The sequence below is a fragment of the Balaenoptera physalus genome (genome assembly GCF_965194825.1).
Source record: "Balaenoptera physalus genome assembly, chromosome: 1".
NCBI classification, from domain to species: domain Eukaryota; kingdom Metazoa; phylum Chordata; class Mammalia; order Artiodactyla; family Balaenopteridae; genus Balaenoptera; species Balaenoptera physalus.
In genome coordinates, this window is record NC_138882.1 from 33668036 (window position 1) to 33692134 (window position 24099).

A 24099-nucleotide genomic window follows, 5' to 3' on the forward strand; every position below is an offset into this window, starting at 1 on the left:
TTGAAAAAAAAATTTCCAGCCAGTTATCACAATATATACAAGAGAGGAAACAAAACTTCTAATTTAAAATTCAGAGCAATATGTATCCTACAAGGAGCTGGATAAGCCACCTAGAATCATACAGTTACACACAAGGTGGATTTCATGAGCTTTTGTCAATTAAGTTATATCTTTTCTAAAGGGCAGTTAGGAATGAAGTTCCCTCCTCTTTCTCTAGAACATACTCCACACCAATTTTCATAAGCCTAGAGAAAACACATTTATCAAAGACCAATAAAATTATTATTTTTTAAATTTTATTTTTTATTATTTATTTATTTGGCTGTGTCGGGTCTTCGTTGCAGCACACAGTCTTCTCTCTTTTTGTGGCACAAGGGCTCCAGAGTGCACAGGCTCAGTAGTTGCCGCATGCGGGCTCTCTAGTTGTGGCGTGCGCGCTATAGAGCACATGGGCTTAGTTGCCCCATGGCATGTGGGATCTTAGTTCCCTGACCAGGGATTGGACCCGCGTCCCCTGTATTGGAAGGCAGATTCTTAACCACTGGAGCACCAGGGAATTCCCCCAAAACCAATAAAATTATTTTAGGTTGAAAATATTAGTGGAGGAGGAAAGAAGTAGCCCGGGTGTAGATTCTAAAGATGAAAATTATATGAAGGTGTGTTTGTGACAGGTCATTAAATGTATTAGATAGTTGCTATGCCCCAGGCACGTAACTGCAATAACTCATGTCTCGTCATGTTTCCCTCTCTGGGAAAACAATGTGTTGTGTGAAGATTACAGCTGGGGCTGAAAGATGTTGCTATGAGCTTGCCTCATAGTCTAGAGGCCACGAGTACCTTGTTCAAGGACCTTTTCAGGGATTTTTCTCTGGACCTTGAATATTCTCTGATTATTGGGGATGAAATGTATTTGCCCAGAATAACAGTCTTGGTGAAAAGACATTTCTAACCATCATTTCACTGTTTGTCTTTGGTGAATTTTAGGCCCTTGATAGGTATTACGGCTTAGCAAATGCTGCCAAATTCTATAGACAACTAGCGTGTATTTTATTTTCAAATAACTTTTCCTCTATCAAGATCTCAATTCTCACAAATATAGTAACTATAGGATCATTTAACAAGAGTTCAGGCATAGTTTGATCAACCATCTTTTTCTTTTACTCTATGCACCACAGACTAGAAGTGAAAGGTATGACTTTCTTTTATCTTCAAAGATGTTGAAAGTGAGGCCCAGGAAAGATATTATTTCCTTAGGATTTCCTCAGGAGGATCAAGCTTTGGGAGACTGAAAGGCTAGCACTCAGAGATCCCTGATTTTTCTTCTTTCATCTCAGACGTGGTGAATTTTGTCTCACATCTATCCCTAGGGGTTGCTGGTGCTCCTTTTGACTTAAAGGTTATCTCTTCTTTATTTCGCGTGCTGCGAGACATGCCTGAAAGACACACCAGGCAACTGGATGGCTCCATACTTGCTCAATGAGTCAGAGTCCATGAAATATTTCTTTAGGAAAAAAGGGATACAGTCATCCCTCAGTATCTGTGGAGGGCTGGTTCCAGGACCCCCGAGGATACCAAAATCTGAGGATGCTCAAGTCCCATATATAAAGTGGAGTAGTATTTGAATATAAAGCACATCCTCCCATATATTTTAAATCATCTCTAGATTACTTGTAATACTAATGAAATGTAAACTCTATGTAAATAGTTGGCATGCAGCAAATTCAAGTTTTGCTTTCTGGAACCTTCTGGAATTTTTTTTCAGAAGGCTAGTTGAATCCGTGAATGTGGAACCCCTGGATACAGAGGACTGACTGTGCTAACTTGGTGTAATGATGAGGCAGTGAAATAGAAGCGAGGGAAGGGGAAGTTGCCTTAAGAAGAAATGATCATAACTTATTGTTATTGTTTCTTAGAAATGTAATTAAATTGGGGGAACTGGGGTGGCAGGGCTGGGATAACTGTAAAGGTTAAAACATACAACCTAGGGCAGATCAGGCAGAAAACGTGTTTAAACACTGAAAAAATCTGCAAATTATATGTGATATAGCCCTGAGTAGCTAAGGCTAAGCATGAGAATCCATCTATCTGGTGGGAAAATGACAAACAAGATAACAAAAAAGCACAATCTTTTTGGTTGACCAATATAACCACCATGGAGTTTGCAAAAACAGAACCATCTGTTGTGTAAGGAACCATGGAGAGAGATTCTGTATTTATAGAATCCTGAGTGGGAAAAACAGGCACATTAATAAACTTTTTTTTAATTCACTAATCTGAAATCCACTTTTCTTCTGGTTTCTCTGCTGTCAACATATACCGTGTTTAAAAACAAACAAACAAAAAACCCAGTCAATTTAAAAGCAGACAGACTTGCTATGACTAATTTAAGAACTCCCAAAGTAGGTTCTTTTCCAAAAATACATTGCAATTGACAATACTGGCAGCTCAGTCTTCGGGGTTATGATACAACTACAGACCCTGAGGCTGAATCAGATGTTTACTGCTAGTTTGGGCACAGCAGGGTAGTTTGCAGAGGAACTCTACAACCCTTAACTGTTCCTGGTATGGGGCTTTAAAATGAAATCTTCCCATAAACAAATGTTTCCAATGCGTGTACCTTAAGCAGCCTACCTTAATAATTCTTATTTTTCCTCTTGATTTCTTTTTTTTTTTTAATTAATTAATTAATTTTTTGGCTGTGTTGGGTCTTCGTTGCTGTGTGCGGGCTTTCTCTAGTTGCAGCGAGCGAGGGCTACTCTTTGTTGCGGTGTGCAGGCTTCTCATTGCGGTGGCTTCTCTTTGTTGCGGAGCACGGGCTCTAGGCACGCGGGCTCAGTAGTTGTGGCGCACGGGCTTAGTTGCTCCGCGGCACGTGGGATCTTCCCGGACCAGGGCTCGAACTCGTGTCCCTTGCAGGCGGATTCTTAACCACTGCGCCACCAGGGAAGTCCCCCTCTTGGTTTCTAAAATGGAAGTTTTTCAAGGAAAAAACTTGTAGTAGGGTCCAAGAGCACTATTGCTTTTCAGATGTTTCATGTTCCTTTTAAAACACCTATTTCTTAGTTGCCTCCTCAGCGCAGTAGGCAGCGTGTCAGTCTCATAAAACACATATTTCTTAATGAAAATATGTCATAAAATTATTTTCGAAAAGCTAACATCTTTAGCTGGCATTGCTTTTCCACGAATACCTCTATGTGTTATAATTACTCTGTATTATGATGGAGGAGGTTAGAAATTAAAGTGATGATTCTCTTCCAAAAGCCTTCAAAGGGATGATAGGATCACATTTCTTTTTTTTTGTCCATTTTATTATTTTTCTAGGAATTTTCCCTTCAACTAAGTTTTCATATGTATCTTCATAAAATTATTCATAGTATTTTGTTATCTGTTTAAATATCTATAGGATGGGTGGTGATGTCTCCTTTTTCATTTATGGTATCGGTTATTTTTTAAAATTAATTTTTATTGGAGTATAGTTGATTTAAATATTGTGTTAGTTTCTGCTGTACAGCAAAGTGAATCAGTTATACATATACATATATCCACTCTTTTTTATCCTTTTCCCATATAGGTCATTACAGAGTATTGAGTAGAGCTCCCTGAGATGATCCCATTTCACTCAGTGAGTTCAATTAATTTTGCCATGGGGAACTCCCTGGAGGTCCAGGGTTAGGACTCGCTCTTTCACTGCTGTGGCCAGTGTTCAATCCCTGGTCGGGGAACTAAGATCCTGAAAGCTACTTAGCACGTCCAAAAAAAAAAATTTTTTTTTTTTTAAACCATGAATTCAACTGTGGGGACGAGGAGGAGGCAAAAATAAATGACATCACCATTTACTGGGTGTCTACTATGTGCCCTGCAGGTAATGCACTAAGCACATTACAGCCTTTATCACATTTTATCTTCCCAGCAATGCTGCACATTATTATCTTCATTTTACATGAGGGGACTGAGGTTCAGAGTGGTGAAGCAACTCATTGCAGGATACACAGCTAGTGAGACACTGGCCTGTCCTTGGTTTCCTGTTAAATGGGATACACAGTACATTTCTTGGAGGTTTTGTTCAGCATAAGGTTATACCTTCTGCTGCTAAATTGTTCAAGTAGTTTCTTGTACTAAGTGTGACCTGGTTCCTTAAAAATTATTTAATGAGAACCTATGGGCTAGACACTCTGCGAGGTGATTATGCACCTTATCTCCTTTAATCATTACAGCTCTAAGAGATTGGGTTCTCTCCATTTTTCGTATATTGAAACTGTTTTGGGAGGTAAAGAAAATTGCTTAAGACTGACGAGTTAGTGAGAGGCAGAGCCACGGAAGGATTCCAGGTCTCCGACTCCAACGCCAGAACGAGCTTTCCCCAGGACACCAGTGTTTCTATTTGTCAGTCCCGGCACTAGAGAACCATAGTGCTGATTTAATGTTTATCAAGTGTTCATAGTGCCCTGGGATCTGGCACTTTGATGAGAAAGCTGTGGCAATACCGACCTCTGTGTCCACCCAGCCAAGAAGGCAGGACGGGAGGCCTGGAGGGAGAAGCCCTCACATTTAAGTTTCGCAACAACAGAAGTGGTCCCCTGGAGGCTGCTTGGCGAGCGCCACCTCTTCCCTCGGGCGGGGGAGACACGGAGGGGCCCCAGGCCCCTCCGAGGTCCCGAGCCATGTGGGAGCTTTGGTGTGCGGTTTCGGGTCGTGGGCCTCAGTAAACAGCAACTGGCTAGTAGTCCAGCGCAGAGTGCAAAGCGGAGAAACCCAAGCGGCACCCTCGCCGCGCCCGCACCCCTGGCCCCCCAAAACTGGGACGGGGAAGGGGACAGCGGCGAAGGATGCTACGGCGGCAGCTGGCAGAGCCCCTCGGCTGCTGGCCGAGCCCCTCGGCTGCTGGCCCCTCCCTTCCCGCCCCCGGAAGTGACGCGCATCAGCTCCGGCGTCGGGGAGGGGTTCCAACGCAGCCGGGGGGTTTGAGAGTGGCCGCGGCCGCGGAGCGATTGGCAAGCTCGGCCGCGGCGAGGAACGCCCCGAGCGCGCGCCCGGCGGGTAGCGGCCCCGAAGACCCGCGCCGCCGCCGCCGCCGCCGCCGCGTGTGGGGGCGGGGAGGGCGGGGCGCGAGGAGCCGCGGCGGGTGCGGCGGCGGCGGGAGATGCGGGCGGCTGCGGGCACCCCGCGGGCTTGGCTCGGGCGCCGGCGCCTTCTCCGGCTCCGCCGCGGGGGTCGCAGCGGCTGCCGCGCCATCCTCGAGTTCCCAGCTTGAGAAGGCGGCGGGCGGAGAGGAGCATCGTGTTCGAGGCGGAGACCCAGAGGGAGCCCCGCGCGTGGCCTCGGTGAGCGGCCAGCCCCGCACGCCCCGTCCACCCCGCGCCCCGTCGGGGTCTTGAGGCCCGCCAACGGCGGGGAACACGGGCGGGGGCGAGGGGCTCGCTGCACAACAGGAAACGAGCGCGCGGGGGCGGGCGCGGGGGCTGCGGCGCGCGCTCCCCTAGGGATCCGCCCCTGCCCCGCCCCGCCCGCTCAGGCGGCCCTAGCCCCGAGGCGCGCAGGTAGATGCGGCGCGCCGCGCTCCGCTCTCTTCGCCCCTTATTTGGTGCCGCGAGGTCCCTGGGGCAAAAGGTGGCAGTGATGTATTTTTTTAGGGGGGGCAAGAGGGGAGCATTTCTGACTTTATGTAGTGACAGGAAGTTGGAAAGTGAAAGTACAGTAATTCAGTGCTTACCCAGGCCCGGTGAGGTTGCGGCTCTTCCTCCGGACTTTGATCTCCTCGGGGGCACACGGTCATCCGTGTCTCTTCCTCTCCCCAAGCTCGCTATTCATCCGGTGTCAAGTTTCATTTCTTTTTCTATTTCTCTCCCGCAAACCCCCTCCCCTCTTTACTTTCCGCTTAATGTACAGCTGCCGCGAGGCTGGTGGCTTCTTCATTCCTAAGAAGATCAATTGGAAACATCTTTTGGGGGCTGACTATTAACTGGCTTTGGCAGGAAATAAAGGGCATTGTTGACTGAAGTAGTCAAACGATACACAGTTGGCTTTTTCCCAAGCTATTGCTATTTGAAGTTTAGGGCATTTAAAGAAAGACTCTGGAATTTTATTCCTCATCAGAACGGTTCACCCATCTCTTTGGTTGGTGGATCAGAGCCTCCCTCCCTCTTTGCCATCTCCCACTCACCGCGCCACTGCGTGGAAAACTTGGTGCTTCAGTATTTAAGACTGTCAGTGGTGTTTTCATTAAAATGTACTGTGATTCAGTTTTCCCCCTCAGGAACTCTCCCCTCTTTAATTTTGTTTAAATGTTAAAACTGCGTAAGTGGAATACATTTAGGGAAATGTTGTTTTTAAGTTTTATGGTAATGTAACAGTACACTTTTAATATTCTGTTAGTATAGGATACTGTACAGTTAGATACACCAGATTACTTTTTGACAACTACGATGATTTTAAGTCGAAACTAGTCTTGATACATTTCATAATTTGCTTTTGTTTTACTTAAGCAGCACTCTGAATTTGGAGACATTTATTTTTGGGGTCTTAGCTACTGTTTCTGAAAAATAGTTGGGCCATGGGTCACCACAGCAGCTGGACTATGTGTATTGTAAACATGTTTAGGGTGGGAAAGGTTTCACTTAATAGAGGCTTCCTTTCCCTAATGAGTTACTTCAACATGCTCCTTCTTTCATTTTAGCACAGGGACTAATCTACTATCTTTGAAGTGTTAAGTTAGAATCAGTTATGTTTTCCACATTTAATCCCTCAAAAATCAGATTCCTTCACTTGGATCAGTTAAGTATTTCCCTCCCTCATTATACTTCTACTAAAAATCTCTTTTAAAACTGTAACTTTTGGAAAAAACTGTAATTGTAGAAACATTGAGATTTTCGTGAGAAGAAAAAGAAAGGGTTTTGGGGTTTTTTGACTGATAGATAATAAGAAAAGTATTTAATATTTTTGACTTTATTTCACTCTGTAATTTTAAATAACTGTCTTCTGTAACTTCTTTTCCTTTAATTCTCTTTTATGGCTGAAGAAATTGTTGAATTTCATACTAAAGCACAGTTTTAGGAACTAAAATGAAGAGGTTCAGCTTTACTATATGCCCAGTGGTTCACCACCTTTTCAAAGAATAAACTGGTATCAAAATTGAATGAGTAAAATATTCCTTTAAAGTACCCACTGAGGATGTCCATTTTACGTCTTTGTTAGTTTTTCGCAAAAGAAATTTTTTTTCCAGTATTTAAGTCCAAAACCACAGTGCCCATTTTCTTTCACAACCATTTCCCATCCCCGACGCACTGTGAAGTACACTAAAGCTGCAGCGTTTTCCACACAGTTGGGTTCTGCCCTGCAGTGTGCAACAGCCCCACCAGCGTTTGGCTCGGTACACACTCTCTCCTAATAACCAAAGGGAGAGGTGGAAGGTAAACCCACACCACCTTGGGAACACCTCCCATTTGCTCAGGATGGCACTTGTGTACTCACTGTGGAGATGTTGATGGTTCTTTCTTTTTGCATGTATTGCTTAGCCATTATAAACCTGTAGGGCTCAAGCACTATCTGCATGATAGGCATTAAGCCTCTAGGATTTGGTTTGGGGAATTTTTCCAAAAATAAATGGAATTACAGGCACCAAATTTGTAATAGTCTTGAGATTCCAGTTCTCTGCCCCGTTCACTTTCTTCTTTCCTCCTATCTCCTCTTCCCCTCCTTTCTAGCTTCAACATCACCACCATTATCATTCTCTCACACATTCACACACTGCTGTAAGCATTGTTGATAATGAAGATGATGTCTGGAAATGTGGAGACTGGGTTCTCTGGTTAAGCTGAAATTTACTGGGAAGTAGTTGTAACAGATTTAGACTAACAAATAATTGTTTAAATGGGAGACATGTAGTTAAAAAGTAACTTGCCATGAACAGGCATTATCAGAAGAAAAGCCTCTGCAGTAAAGTCAGAGAAATGGCAGGGACCCCCCACCCCCCACCTCCCCACCCAATACTTGATGGATATAATATAAAACCTCTATTTTAACCCAGCTTAAGTGAGGCTATGGGAAACTATGATTTCTAGTGAGCATAGTTATTTAGCATTAAAGTAGCATTTCATATTTGTACATTATTATCACTTAGTATCTAATAATGTAATACTTCTTTACAACCCACTGGTGATGTGAATGCTTTTATCCATCTAGGGAAGTGGTTTCCTTAATGAACAGAGTATATGACTGTGATGAAAGAGACTTAGATTCATGGCCTCAGTTTCTCCATTAACTCTGTAAATGTGGGAGGCATCTCCCCTATTCTATTCTTTATTATTTTCCCAACTCTACTTTTGGATGACAGTATCTCTGTATAACCAGCTTCGAAGTGATAACTGAGGATAATTGGAGGACTTTTTGAAAGTCTCAGAAAAGTTACAGAAACTCAGGTATTTTCTAGTATAGTTCCTCATCTTTGCCCTTTTTGGAAGCAGACATTGTTGACCCTTTGTGAGTTGTACATAGTTAGAGTTAGGTTTCTCAGGCCTAACTTTTGTATTGTTTGTTTTTAACATCTTTATTGAGATACAATTCACATACTATAAAATTCACCTTCTTAGTACAGTTCAGTGGTTTTCGTATATTCAGAGTTGTATAATCACCACCACGATCTAAATTTAGAATATTTTCATCACCCCATTAACAGTCACTCCCCTTTTCTTCTCCCCACCCATTCCCCATTCCCAGCCCTAAGCAACCACTGATCTACTTTCTGCCTATTCTGGACGTTTCATGTAAATGGCTGGCTTCTTTCACTTAGGGTAATGTTTTCAAGGTTCATCCACTGAAGTAGCCCATATCAGTACTTCATTCTTTTTTCTGGCTAATATTTCACTCTGGGTTAGACTACATTTTGCTTGTCCACTCGTCAGTTGTTGGACATTTGGGTGGTTTCTACTTTTTTGGGTATTATGAATACCACTGTGAACATTCCTGTGTAAGTGTCTGTGTGGACATATATTTTCATTTCTCTTGGGCATATACCTACGAGTGGAATTACTGGGTCATATGGTAACTCTATGTTTAGTATTTTGAGGAACTGCCAAACGGTTTTCCAAAGTGGCTGCACCATTTTACACTCCCATCAGCAATGTATGAGGGTTTCACTTTTCTCCACATTCTAGCCAACACTTATCATCTGTCTTTTTGATTATAGCCATTCTAGTAGGTGTGAAGTGGTATCTTGTGTGGTTTTGATTTTAATTTCCCTAATAACTAATGACACGGAGCATCTTTTCATGCGCTTATTGGACATTTGTATTACTTTTTGGAGAAATGTCTTTTCAAATCCTTGGCCTATTTTCAGTTTGTTTTTTAATTGTAAGGATTCATTATACTTTTTTGATGAAAGTCCCTTATTATTTGAAAATACTTTCACCCATTCCAAGGATTGTCTTCTCACTTGATGGTATTGTTTGCAGCACAAAGTTTTAAATTTTGATGTAGTCAATTTACCTGTTTTTACAGTATTTTAACAGAATTGATTTCATTTAAGTCCTGTTCTGATCCAGTGAGATCTAATTCATAGATTTAAAAAGGAAGGTTTTTTGTTTTGTGTGTGTGTGTGTGTGTGTGTGTGTGTTAAGTTCAATTATAGACTTTTTAGAATGTGCTTATATATGGCCAGAGTTTCTGCCCTAAAGAATTCTTCCTGGGAGGGTGGGAGGGAGACGCAAGAGGGAGGAGATATCGGGATATATGTATATGTATAGCTGATTCACTTTGTTATAAAGCAGAAACTAACACACAATTGTGAAGCAATTATACTCCAATAAAGATGTTTAATAAATATTAAAACAAAAATTCTTCCTTATAAACAAGGTGTTTTGAAGTTTTTGTGAGGAAAATAACTTTGTGAGAACATTTCCTTGCTGCTCCATTGCCTAAACCAATGGTTGTTAACTGAGATGATATGGTCCCCCCAGGAGAACATTTGGCAATGCCTGCAGACATTTTGATTGCCAAATTGGGCAGGAGGTGCTACTGGCAACTAGTGGGTAGAGGCCAGGGATGTTGTTAAACTACAATGCACAGGACAGCGTCCAGGAACAAAAAATACTCTGGCCCAAAATATCAGTAGTGCTGAATTTAGGAAACTCTGGCCTAAATAGGAAGATCCTAAAACTTGAGATACTGAAAGATATTTCAGTTACAGTCTTGATAATCAAATAAAGGTTGCTAATCAAATAAAAGGAGGATCTATGCAGGTGGAATCCCTGTGGACAGAATGGTGACAGGACTTGTAACTTAGGGAACATTTTGCTGAATTTTCAGTGTTGCCAATTTATGTGTAAATTACATTTATGATAATGGAAACTATTTGGAGGAGAAATACCAGTGGAGCAAAAGTAGATTATTCCCTATACCTCTGGGCCACCCTGAGACACACAACATATCCTGGCAAATAAACCAGCTGGGCTAATTTAGATAGATGCTGAAATGGTGGTCTCCTCGGAGAATATGACAATGAGTTTTTAAGATAAAATTTAATAACAGTGATACTCTACTGGTTGGCATTCGTCAGTCTGCTCCTGCAATTTATGAAACTAGCTTTATCTCACAGCAGGACTTTTCTTAAGCAGCGTGGCATGCTTAAGAGTTTGGACTCTGGATCCAGATTGCCTGCGTTTAAATCTCAGCTCCACCATTTACGTGTGTGACCTTAGACAAGTTACTTAACTCTTTAATGAATCAGTTTTTTCACATGTAAAATGAGGCTGCAGTAGTATCTGTCTTATAGGATTGTTGTGGGGATAAAATGAGTAATCAGTCTAATACAGTTAGAGTACTTAAAACAGCGTCTGACATATACGGTTGGCTGTTAACTGTGTATCTTATTCGATGCCTCTTTCAGCTCATTGCTATGGACAGTGCTATCACCCTGTGGCAGTTCCTCCTTCAGCTCCTAAAGGAGCCTCAGAACGATCACATGATCTGCTGGACCTCTAATAATGGGGAGTTCAAGCTTTTGCAGGCAGAAGAGGTGGCTCGTCTCTGGGGGATTCGAAAGAACAAGCCTAATATGAATTATGACAAACTCAGCCGAGCCCTCAGATACTATTATGTGAAGGTAATACACATCCACCTCAAAACAAGAATTGATCCTTCTCTTCTGGTGAGGTTAGAGGTACTAATGTCCTGGTTTATTTATTTATTAAAAGAAATTTTTTTTAACTGAGGTATAATTGACATAAAGTTATATTGGTTTTGGGTGTACAACGTAATGATGCGATATTCGTAGACATTGTGAAATGATCACTGTTCTGGTTTATTTTAATTCAATTTATTTTACAGCTTCAGCAGTTTGGAATTAGGCTGACAGATGTAAATGTTCCAGGTGTATTTCTGCAAATTCTTATTCAGTACCCAACTCCCATTGCTCATATTTTATTCCTAATTACAGTTGTCTTTAAAGAAAAAATGATTATAGAGTTGGAATAAGGAAAAGGAAATTTGAGATTCTTGAGGATCAATAAATACTCTTGTTTATATCATAATTTACTTTAAAAATTGTCTCATATTTACTCATTTTTTTAGCTCTACTTAATTTTTACTTTTTAGTTTAACCTGGAACACAAATTAATACCTTAAAGAATAGCTGTTAATACCTAGATGTGATTTCTTAGTTAAAATTTTGTTGTTTAATTTCTTATTATTTTGAGTACATTCTTGGGCACTGAAGTAAAATAAATGGCTCAAATGGGTAGAATTAAAGTGAGAAGCTGGGATCTTAATTTCTTTCACCTTTGAGTGGTTGATGTTATCAGCTTTCCTGTATGGAGAGATGAGGTAAGAAACAGCTGGAGTTTCTGAAGGAAGTAGGAACCTTAGCAGAAGTAATATTCTGAATTCCTTTTTGCTTCCTCAGGATGTGAATGGCTTGTACCTTTGGAGTTATTTGAGATTGCAGTTCAGCAATTTTTGACTTCATACAGATACTTGGCTGACAGTGTTAAGCAATTAAAATCTTTCAGCTTTTATGTAACATATTAGTTCAGTTGTTAATAAGACATTTAAATGTTTTTAACTTGTACTCCATAATAGTAGGAACTGTGTTTGGTATGGCTAGATAAATTTAGATGATTTTGAAGTTTTCAAGTAAACTACCCATCAAATAGAGAACCCCATTAGGTCAGCTTTTTCATGGGGGGTGGGTAAAGTTTAAGAAATGCTTAAGAAAAGTTTAAGAAAGTCTAAGAGTGCTTATTTTATTTATCTACAGAATATCATTAAAAAAGTGAATGGTCAGAAGTTTGTGTACAAGTTTGTCTCGTACCCAGAGATTTTGAACATGGATCCGATGACAGTGGGCAGGGCTGAGGGAGACTGTGAAGCTTTAAGCGTCAGTGACCTCAGCAGCAACAGTTCCAAAGATGTGGAGAATGGCGGGAAAGAGAAGCCACCACAGCCTGGTGCCAAGACCTCTAGCCGCAATGACTACATACACTCTGGCTTATATTCTTCATTTACTCTCAACTCTTTGAACTCCTGCAACAGGAAGCTTTTCAAATCTATAAAGGTTGAGAATCCAGCTGAGAAATTGGCAGAGAAAAAATCTCCTCAGGAGCCAACACCATCTGTTATCAAATTTGTAACCACACCTGCCAAAAAGCCACCAGTTGAACCTCTTGCTGCTGCCATTTCAACTGGGCCAAGTATTTCTCCATCTTCAGAAGAAACTATGCAAGCGTTGGAGAATTTGGCTTCCCCCAGACTGCCTTCTCTGGAAGCACCAACTTCTGCATCTAGTGTAACTGCCGCTTTTACCACCACACCACCTATTTCGTCCGTGTCCCCTCTGCAGGAGCCTTCTAGAACACCTTCACCACCGCTGAGTTCCAACCCAGATATGGACACAGACATGGAATCAGTGGCTTCTCAGCCAGTGGAACTTCCAGAGGACTTGTCCCTGGAGCCTAAAGACCAGGATTTGGCTTTGCCAGAAAAGGACAAAACAAATAATTCATCAAGGTCCAAGAAACCCAAGGGGTTAGAGCTGGCACCAACCCTGGTGATCACGGGCAGTGATCCAAGCCCACTGGGAATATTAAGCCCATCTCTCCCTACAGCTTCTCTTACGCCAGCACTTTTTTCACAGGTAACACTTTCTTTCTTATTAGTGCCGCATTTTTTTTGTTTTGTTTGTTTTTACTCACCTTTTAAAACAAATCCAGAATTTATAACCTCAAGTTCTCATTTGGCTACATAGGCTTGCCTTACAGAAGGTTATATGACCCTGTGAAAGTAACCCAATTCCTCACCTCAATTAGGATTCTCAAAATAAAAGGTTTGGAGTATTGTGTTAAAAAATTCATTGTTCTACAAGTAAATAAGTATTTGGTTTTTCCACTTTCTCCTAAAGAAAATAAGTATATTCCCTCTCTCTCTCTCTTTTTTTTTGGGGGGGGGTCTTATAAAACAACAGTGATAATCTCAAGTTAGAAGACAACAGATCCTGAGGTCCTTACAAGTTTGTGCAGTTATTTTCACTAGCTATTTCTTAACTTGCTCATCTCATATAACATTTAAATAGTTAGATTACTCCCAGACCTACGCAGTATTAAGGGGAAAATATGTTTGTGACTCAGTTAGCCATAATTTCTCCATACCAAAATTCAGATTGGTTTCATTTTTCTATTTGAAAAAGATTCTACCAAAAACGGGTTAGAAAATATTTTGACCTTTATCTTACCTGGGTTGTAAAAGTAATTTCTGAATTTTTCCTCATGATAAGATTTCCGACTTGGAGATACTTGGAGTGGAGAATAGGACAATATTTGGATTCAGAGCTATTTGTGTATTACAAGGGTAAACATAATCCTGATAAGCCATTTAGTTATATTTTTGGTTTGTGTATTGCAGACGCCCATCTTACTGACTCCGAGCCCCTTGCTCTCCAGTATCCACTTTTGGAGTACTCTCAGCCCTGTTGCTCCCCTAAGTCCAGCCAGGCTACAAGGTGCTAACACACTTTTCCAGGTAAATTACATAAAAGCTTGTCTTCTGTAATTGGGGTGTGGTAAATGAAGAAAGAGGCAAAAAGGCAGTATCCACTCTTCAGTTAATCATTGTAAAACTTCTACTTAATAAGTATTGCTTAGATTTATTTTTGAATTTCTAAGTGTTAATTTTCTGGCCAGCAAACAACTCAGATAAATATTCATGGCAGAGTTTCCTTTTCATTGTTTACTATCCCATACATTTGAATTAGACCAAGAATTGTTTAAAACTGTAGTAGATTTTGAGCCCATCCAATTTTTTTTTTGTCATTTTAAATGCTAGAAATCCTCTTTTCTAAAAAAAGAAAATGTGTATATATATATTTTTTTTTAAGAGGGGTTTCCCCTTTTAACTGAGGATTTTAAAAAAATAGAGAAAACTCTTGAGAATAGTATATCAAATACTCCCATTTCCCCCCTCATTCAGAATTGATATTCATCAGCATTTTAATTAATTAATTTATTTTTGGCTGTGTTGGGTCTTCGTTTCTGTGCGAGGGCTTTCTCTAGTTGTGGCAAGTGGGGTCCACTCTTCATCGCGGTGCGCGGGCCTCTCACTATCGTGGCCTCTCCTGTTGTGGAGCACAGGCTCCAGACGCGCAGGCTCAGTAATTGTGGCTCACGGGCCTAGTTGCTCTGCGGCATGTGGGATCTTCCCAGACCAGGGCTCGAACCCGTGTCCCCTGCACTGGCAGGCAGACTCTCAACCACTGCGCCACCAGGGAAGCCCCCATCAGCATTTTAAATACATATATTTTTCAAAAAGAATATTGTATTACCTCTTAACCAAGATCTTAGGAAAGGTCTCACAGCTTGCTTTATTTATTTATTTATTTAAACCCTGCCAGGCAGGTATTATTAATCTTTTTTTTTTAAGGTATTTATTTATTTATTTTTATTTTATTTTGTCTGCGCTGGGTCTTCGTTACAGTACGTGGGCTCTTTGTTGTGGCGTGCGGGCTTCTCTGGTTGTGGCGCGCGGTCTCTAGAGCGCACGGGCTTAGTAGTTGCAGCACATGGGCTTCTCTCGAGTTGGGCTCTCTAGCTGTGGCGCACGGGCTTAGTTGCTCCGCGGCATGTGGGATCTTAGTTCCCCGACCAGGGATCGAACCCTCGTGCCCTGCACTGGAAGGTGGTTTCTTAACCACTGGACCACCAGGGAAGTCCCGGTCTCACAGCTTTAAACCATTATTTTGCCCAGAACATCTAGACTTTATAACTTGTAGGCTTTCTTGTAGTTGATTCATTCACTTATTCAAGGATGACTCCCTGGGAGATCTTCTTAGATTTTGTAATTTAAATTTTCATTTGTTCTTTTGGAAATGGAATGGTGAGGGGGAAAAAAAGAAAGAAAATTAAAAATCTTACTACTTCTGCAATTTTTTGCAAAAACTTACAAATTCTTGAATAGAGTGTTGAGAATTTTCCATATTTCATTTTACGTTTTTCTTTGCCTCTCACAAACAGATAATTGAATTATAGAGAGAGAGTCATAGTGCTCATGTAGCTTCAGCCTGGACTCTCCGTATAAATTTGGTCTCAGAATACATGATGGGGAGCCCTTTTCTAGGATGAGCACCCGACAACTATTTGCAGCAGTTAAGAGATGGGCATCTCCTTCTGGACCTCTTTGTGATAGTCTGTGATTTGCTGTACAATTGAATTATACTCTGTAGTGCATGCTGTCATTTACTGAACTTTCTAAAACCTTCATTTGAAGTCACGTGTGAACCTGTGTACCCTAGCATCTGAGGGAAAGTATAGGTTTGCCCTTTCCATTCCATCAAGGTACGCTGGAGGGTGTTAATATTTAACATGTAAGACAAACAATTTTTTTAAAGTGTTTGTGACATCATATTCTTCCATGATAAACAATTACTGCCTTTGTCTTGTGAGCCACTGCAGGTGGATGTCATGTTCTGCCTCAGGGAATATAATAGGGACAGAAAGTGAAATTTAGGGTTGCATAATAGGATGATAATGTGTTTTATTTTCTTTCTCAGTTTCCTTCTGTGCTGAACAGTCATGGGCCGTTCACTCTGTCTGGCCTGGATGGACCTTCCACCCCTGGCCCATTTTCCCCAGACCTACAGAAAACATAACCTATGCACTTGTGGGATGAGAGAACCAAGGAATAAAGAAACAGAAAGACACCCAACATGATTACATTTAAAGTGAGCAATTGATATGTCACAATGCTGATAATAGACTATTGTGATTTCTGCCATTCCCCATTAAAAATGCTTTTTTAGGATTCCCTTTGAATAGGACCCAAGTTAGACTGTGTATAAAAATGCCTTAATTGGAGTCCAGACTCCACCTCCCTCTTTTTCTTTCTTTTTAAAAAATATTTTGAACTTTGTGTTAAAGAAATTTTTGGTGGGGTTTAGCAGCTAGCTATGCTTTGCAAGAGAATTAAGAACAAAGTTACTCCTCCTGCCTTATTGGGACCCTTTGGCCAGGAAAAAAATTATGCTTTGAGCATGTTATATAAAGAAATATTAGTTAAATGAAATGGGCCATATCTTTAGGACTTAATGTGCTCTGTTGAATATTGAGTTGTGCATAAGCAGTGGAGGAAAAAGAATCATTCCTATTCACACAAAGTAAGATTGGAGAAGGACTGTTAGGTAGATTCTGTTTTGCTATGAACTATAACATATGTAAGCAACTCCACAAAAAGGCATCTTATTTACATTTATTCAGGGTGGATCTCTTAGCCATATGTGTGATCTTGTCTGAACCTGTCAACAGAGCATGGAGCTAGTTTATTCCCACATAGGGAGATTTTTAAACCGGGGACTTAAAACAGTATTTGGAACAACCAGTGAGACTATGGGACCCCATATCTGGCACAGAAATGTCATCTGCTCTCTAGGTGGTATGATTACACACCCACGGAATACAGTATGGTAAATGATGGCTTTTAGGGAGATGAACCTGAGGTTTGAAATTTTGAGGCATCTCTGAGTCAAAGATTCAATTGAATAACTTGAAACAACATGTAAGGCTTTTCTCAGTTGGAAGGTACCGGCATGAAGGACCCTTTTCTTTGTTCATTTTATCCGATTTTCTACTGTATATTTGTCTTTTAAATTTAAGGTTGTTAGAGGTTGTGATAGTTTTAACAGTGTAATTAGGAAGATGAAAAGCAAAGTGAAGCCTCCAAATCTGTAGTGAAGTAAAGATATGCTTATTTCTTTGAGGTTTTTTTTTTTTTTTTTAATAAGGAAGGAGCAGAGTTCATTGGGCAATGCTCATACCACAGGGATTGGATTATTCATATTAGTAATGAAAAACTTAGGCCTTCATCTCTACCAAATTTATAAAATATTACCATATAGTAACCAGTGCCAGGTGCAGACAGATTTGTTGATCCCCTAAACTGATTTGATACCAACATCACAGTTGAGTCTTTTGAAAAACTTGGCTTTAAAGTCCAGGATCAGATGATATGCTGCTACCACCACCACCACCCTGCCCATTAAACTAGTCTTTTAACCCTATAGAAATAGTTCCTATAATTAACCACCTGAAGTAAATGGAATAAGGGAGTAGTAAGGACTTGAGGGCTCAAAGTGACACTGCTATAAACCAGCATCTTCCAGATATATAAAGTTCACTTTGTTTTATACAGTATGGAGAAACTCTAGCATAAGATGTCTATGCTAGTTCATTAGTAGCAGAAGGACAGTATTCAGGGAGCTGCCTTTATATTTGTAGTGTTGGAGACCTGTTACTGGTTCATTTGTGGTTATCAGCTGAAAAGTTCTGTTCCTGAGATGTGCAATAGCAGTGTTGAAAGGTAGTGTTCAGTAGTGATGGGGAACAGACATACTGGATTTTCTTTCCACATTGAATCATTTCGTTTGCATGCCTCTTTGAAATTAGACTGCTCAGCAGCACTTTGGACTAGTTTTTATTAGGTTAATTCACATTTTGTACATTAGATAAGTAAATATTGATGGCTTGATTTAACTAGATATTTTAAATTTTGAAAGCACAAAAGTATCTTATTTTGAGTCAAAGGAGAAAAGCCATTGGTTTGTTTTCATAGATAGTATCTTTGATAATTAACCGTCTCAGCACAGGGGTGCCTGGAACCAAGGGCACCATTAAAACTCAGTCAAAGCAACTTCCTAGGAACCAGTTTGAGTGAGTCCTCTGCCTATAAACCTCTCCCAGAAGTCTCTGAGAGGTGTGGGCCTTAGGAGGTTGATGATGATCTGCTTTCTCTTTGAGATCAACTATTCTGGGGAAGTTGGTGTGTGTGTTCGTGTGTATGTATGTGTTCACTTTTTTAAGTGAAATGAAACTGCAACCATAGTGCAAGTGTATGAGGCAGATCGTTCTATTTGTAAACTACCTCCTTCCTGGAAAAGTCTCTGTTTTGTATTTTTTTGAACATCCACAGAGTTCTTCTTAGCATCAAAAGGTGACATACCACTTAAGATCAGTATTCACTGGAGAGACTTATATTTGGTAGCGGTAGCTGGTATCCATCACTAGTCACTCTGCCAGGATGAATGCTGGTGGGCAAAAGTAGCCCAAGTTAAGATAGGGGAGCAGGTTTAGTGAGTTTTTGCGACTTCTGCTGTGATTAGCTTAACTTTTCATTTGCTCTGGCCGATATCTAGTCAGTTGTATGCTGCGAGATGTTTAACCACCAGGCTCTCTGAAGGGAAAAAAAGGCCCTTACATTGTAGCATTTGCTGATTCCCATGATGTAAGTTACTCCCTCTGTGGCTGATTTTAAGCCACCACCTTGGAGTTGAGAAGGGGGGGCGCACAGTTGGCTCAGAGCCACACACTCAGCCAGCGAACCACTGCATTTATTTCACCCTAGGGTGGATTTTCACATAATTTCTAAAATAATTTTTTCTTTTTGGTTTGTCACAGTGCTTTTGTGATATAATATTCCTCATGGCATATTTTATGTGTTCAAACAAAGGTAGAAACTTCCATTGATTTTTTTAAAATTTATACATGATGGAAGAATCCAGAAACCCTCAAAAGGTCAACCTTATGCTTCTTCGAGTTAAAATATAGGTTTAATTTTTCTACATCTTGGTGGTTAAAATACAGGTTAGAGTAATTTTTTTCTTTAGATTTTGATGGGGAAAATAAGCCCATGAGCCTATAGTAAAAGGGTACTGGATTTTTTTTTTACACTGGATTTTTTTTTACAATTCCTTGAAGATTTACATACTATATTAGAGATCAAAAAAGGCAGCACTGACTGTTGAATCTATTTACATGGCACAATTTTTAGTTTTCTCCATACTATGCATCACTTAGGCTTGGAGGAGACAGTAAATCAGAGGCTTGGAATTCTGGAGCTGTAACTGCAGGCTGTTGATATTATCACTTCAGTTCCATTCACACTTGGCATTGTGTGATGTCTAGTCTGATGACATTGTTTCATCCTGATCTCAGAACTTGTGTTATGATTCTGAAGTTCTCAAGGGCAGTTTTGTATGTTTCTAGTGAATTTATGCACATTAGAGCCACTCACTGGCATTTCAGAAAAGCAGTCTCCAACCTTTATGAACACACACCTTGATCAATAAAAGGCTTTGAACACAAATACCCTATTGCAAATTTATATGTATATATGTTAAGTTATATACTGCTATACTAAAGTCCTATGTACACTATAAGACATAACACAAAACAGAAATTAAGGATGGCATAAAAATAAATCTTGAGTAGAAATTCTAATATTTTTTTCCTGCACCCAGTAGATTGTCTTGTGCACCCCCCTGGAGGCATGTACTCTACTTTAAAGCCCCCTGACTCAGGGTATTGTTTGTCAGTCTAATCTTGAAAAATACAATGTGGAAGCTTTGGTTTTGGTGTATGGGGAAATCCTTTACATATTTGATTTTTATGTAAAATCTCCAGTAGAGATTAGGAATGTTTCAGCAGAGCTTGTTGTCAACTTTCTGAAATTTCCTATTTCTTTTTCATAAGAAATTTCTTTTTCATATGTTGCCAAATAGCCCATTACCAAATGTTTTCCAGAGCTTCATGCTTATTATTTTTGACAGCCTGTTGTCTCTTTCCTTTTCATATTCGGTGTGACTTTATAATTTACTTTTATTTTACTAGCTGCTCTCAAACTTCTTTTGGCCTTATTAATGTTACATTTTACCAACAATTTCAGACTTATTTCAAGTTGCTTTATGTTAAAATACATAACAACCTCCATTTTCTTGCTGCGTTGGTAAGTTTTTTTTAATTATTATTATTTTTTTGGTAACATTTTGGCATCTGAAGAAATAAATACTTTCTTGATGGGTCTGTTCTATCTATCACTTCATTTATTGTATATATTTTATTTACCCATGCCAGAAATCTAGCATTGTGCTGAGGTGCCATTCTTAGGTGTGTAAACAAGTATGGCGACAAGTGCAGGTCTCTGTGCAGAAGCCTGGAGCTCTGAGTGAAGGACCACAGCAACAGGAAAACTAGACTCTTCATGAAGTACGTAGTCTGTGATCTGAGGGTGTGACAGAATGGAATTGAGAAGTTAATTGTTCAATTCATAGTAGTGAAGTGGAGGCCAGCCATAATTATCTTGAGCAGGTACTCTGACCAGAGAATTAGTTCGATGGAAAGTGTTTGGTTAATTATCTTCTTGGTTTTGGGTCAGCAATTAAATGGGTTGTTACTGTTTTTAATGCTGCTGGCATTGCCTGAAACAAGGTGCCCTGTTATTTCTCTGTGTCATCAGAACTCTGCTTACTGAAGTTGAAGTTTTAATCTTAGAATCTAGAATTCTTGTGGGTGGTGGTGTATTAAGCAAGAAAAGAAGGCGGTTTGATTTCATTTCTCGTACTTGGTGGAACCTGTTAGGATGAAAGTCATGTTTTTACCTGTAAACAGAGCAGATCTGAAAAGGTGAGTTATTGATGTAGTATAAATGTTCCATTTGAAGCTGCCAGTTTCTTTAAGCTACTTTTCTGAAAAAAAAAAAAAATTGTGATAGATTGACAGCCTGCCAGAAAATAGCAATTTCTAGGGTGCTGCCATCCACACTTAGCTGTTGTGAAAATGGAAATCAGAGTGGTTTGTGTAAGAGGGGAAAGGTTGGCTCTAAGCTTTCTATAGAAACCAGGAAATTCAGGCTGTTTTAACATTTTAAATGAAACCTTTAACAAGAAAATTTATGAGGGATACAATCAAACATAGTAAGTCTCTTGAACTCTAATCTTTTGAGTATAATATACATCAAGAAGTTTTATGAGGCTTAAGTTTTTATTTTAAAATATTTTTGGAAACTAGAGCACTTCTTTCCAAGTCATTCTGATTGGCTGAGTGCATATATGTGTGTGTATGTATACTGATGTATTGACTGAGTATATCTTTGTGTGTATGTGTATAAATAAATCTATTTTTCAGAGGGAACATATGGTCATCCTAGTCTAGGATGGTTCCTAGGCTATTTTATACTAAAACTTAAAAACAAAAATTGGCTGCACTTTGCAGTTGTCACTTTTTAAAAATTAATGCCTTGCACATTTCAGTTTTTTTAAATGCATAGAATCATAGGCCTTAAAGACTAATTGCTTGTCTACTCTTTAGAAATACTGTACAGTGCTACATGTGACATACTCTAAGCAAAGTCATCTTAAACTGTTTTCTTATGTTCATGTATTATTGAGCAAGTAAGAATGTTCTTTCTAAAAATTTCTACATTTTTGTGTTAAATCCTTGTTACGTTGGGTTCTAAGTTTCTCAGAGAGGAGGTTTATACTAGACGTAGTATTTCTAAAATACAGATTTAACCATGATTGATATAGTGGTGGAGGAATTCTGGCATTGTAGCCTATTCATCCTTTTGAACTGTACATAAAAAGCATTAGCAGAAAACTCAGAGTATCTTGGGCTGAATGGTCTTCTCAACTTTGCCTTGTTTCCCATCTCATAAGGGCCCGTTCTTGTTCTTGTCCCCTCCAAGGATTATGAGCCCTGCGAGGACAGGCCTGGGATCTTCTGGACGGGTTGGGGGTGGGGAGGTGCCCTGTGGCTGGGCCTGAGTTCTAGCCAGTCCATCATTCAAGCTTGCCTAGAGTTCAGGGGTGGGAATGCCATATACTGGTATGAAATCACTTGGCACTTTTTGGGACACCATTATTAGCACTGTTCTGTTTTTAATAACTGGAAGCACTTAATGATTATTTTGTTTAATTTCATCTTGAGGATATTGAGGGTCAGGGAAGTTAAGGTTTATTGCTTGCTTATGTTTCTGGAACTTAAGACTGTTTGGAGAAGGGATAAATGGATTACCCAATGAGCCATTCTAGGCTCTGTAAGGTATGCTGTTTTGGCTAGGATGCTTTAAAATAATTTACGAGCTTTTAATATTCTGCTTTGTAGAAATGTATGACTTTTAATGGTTTGCAGTTGGTGGATTATACTCAACTTTGTGAGTTCGCCAACTTCAAGTTTCTTTTCTGTTTAATCATTGTTGCTTATTGTCTGTCAGGTCGGGGACACAGTCCCTGCTAAGACATTTCATACTTTTTGTTTTTGATGGCAGTATTACCAAGGGCCTTTAAGTGTACATTACATTCATTGCTTACGTGATAAAGTAGCATATTGTATGAACTTCCCTGTTCAGTATTAGTGAAATGAACTAAGATGCATATATGTAAAGATAGAAATGAATGCAATTAATTTTTGATTACTTGAGGCCTATTTATTTGGTTTGGCCATTTGACCTTTTCTAGTCACAATCATATGTATTTCTTCACTTTTACCTTCTAGCAGTTTCATTTATCTATGTGGGTAGGGAAGATTAAATATGAAACTCAGTCCAGTCATTTTGCTACTGGTTGGCTTTGGTTTGAGGCAAATAAAATTTTTGACTTAGTTTTTTAGAATTCTGCCCTTTTCACTAGATAATCAAGTTGGCTTTAAAAAAAAGTGTACAATTTTGTCCTCTGAAGAACAAACTAATAGTTTTCTGTGAGCCCTACTGGATCTTCAAGTATGGACATCACTTGAAAATTAAATACTGTTAAACTTTTGATTTTCGTCCACCCCATCTATAAGTCAGAAAAAGAGCATGTGTCTGCTGTGGTGTTAACACAGAGAGATGTATTCTTTTACCTCAGCGTCTTAGTTTGGCCTCTGTAATAAGAACTTGTCAGGGTGCTTTTGCTTTTCTTAAACTCCGATTCATTCAGCTGAGAAGACAGTTACTTCATTGTTTATTTTTCCCCTTGTTTATTTTATTGAAATTTATCTCTCATAATATCTAGTATCCACTACTTTTGTATAAACAGAATACTTACATATAATGCCAGTGCACACCTACCCAAAAGACTGCATTACTGTTAAATTGTCATTAATAACTTGTCTTGATTAATCTCAGTGTAATTTACATGAGGGAGACCTTCGAAGTATTAAAATCACTTTCTTTTCTTTTTCCTAAAAAAGCAATTCAAATGATGGTAACTGCTAACATTTATTAAAATCACATTAATTGTTGATGCAGCTGGAGAGAAACTGCCACATTTTCTAGCTAAGCAGTCTGACTTAACGTGTTGGGAAACCTAAGGGATGTTGTTTTAGGGTAGTTAGTATGGCTGTAGCCAGAGCCTTCAGCTCTACATGTGTGTGGCAAAAAAACTTTACAGAGTTTAGGTTGGTGAGGAAGAATATGCGCTGGCACTTTGAGGGCTTTATAATATGCTGCTTTTAGGAGGGAAAAGTGTAGTTGATACTCAGTGCACCTCCAGACATAGTAAGGGGTTGCTCTGAATAACCAATCAGGTGATCTTTTTTTTCTATGGCTTCAAGTTTTATGCAAAAATATTGTTAAATTCTGTAATGATGATATGCATCTTTTTAGAAAGATGATACATTTTTAAAAACTATTTTATATAAGAACTGTCAGAGGAATCTGCTTTGTATAATGGCAAGCTGGCTTTAAGAAAGCACTGTATCAAATTTACTGAAGTCCAAAATTATATAGATATGTTAATAGATGTATGTGCAACTTGATATGGACAATTGTATTTTTTTAAATAAATATTTTTAACAAAATGACTTTCTGAATTATTTC

At 39.6% G+C, this 24099-nt stretch overlaps 1 protein-coding gene across 2 annotated transcripts; it reads left to right on the forward strand.

Annotated features, from left to right (window-relative positions):
* The first annotated feature begins 5078 nt into the window (after nt 1-5078).
* Nucleotides 5079-24080, forward strand: ELK4 (ETS transcription factor ELK4). Of its 2 annotated transcripts, none has more exons than XM_082431575.1 (5): nt 5079-5321; nt 10880-11152; nt 12248-13123; nt 13888-14004; nt 16028-24080. In XM_082431575.1, the coding sequence occupies exons 2-5, from the start codon at nt 10889-10891 to the stop codon at nt 16124-16126; spliced, it is 1356 nt and encodes a 451-aa protein (XP_082287701.1). In that variant the 5' UTR covers nt 5079-5321; nt 10880-10888; the 3' UTR covers nt 16127-24080. The 2 variants fall into 2 exon arrangements, with proteins under 2 accessions (XP_082287701.1, XP_082287702.1); XM_082431576.1 differs by having other exon boundaries at nt 5081-5321; nt 10880-11095.
* The last annotated feature ends 19 nt before the right edge of the window (nt 24081-24099 follow it).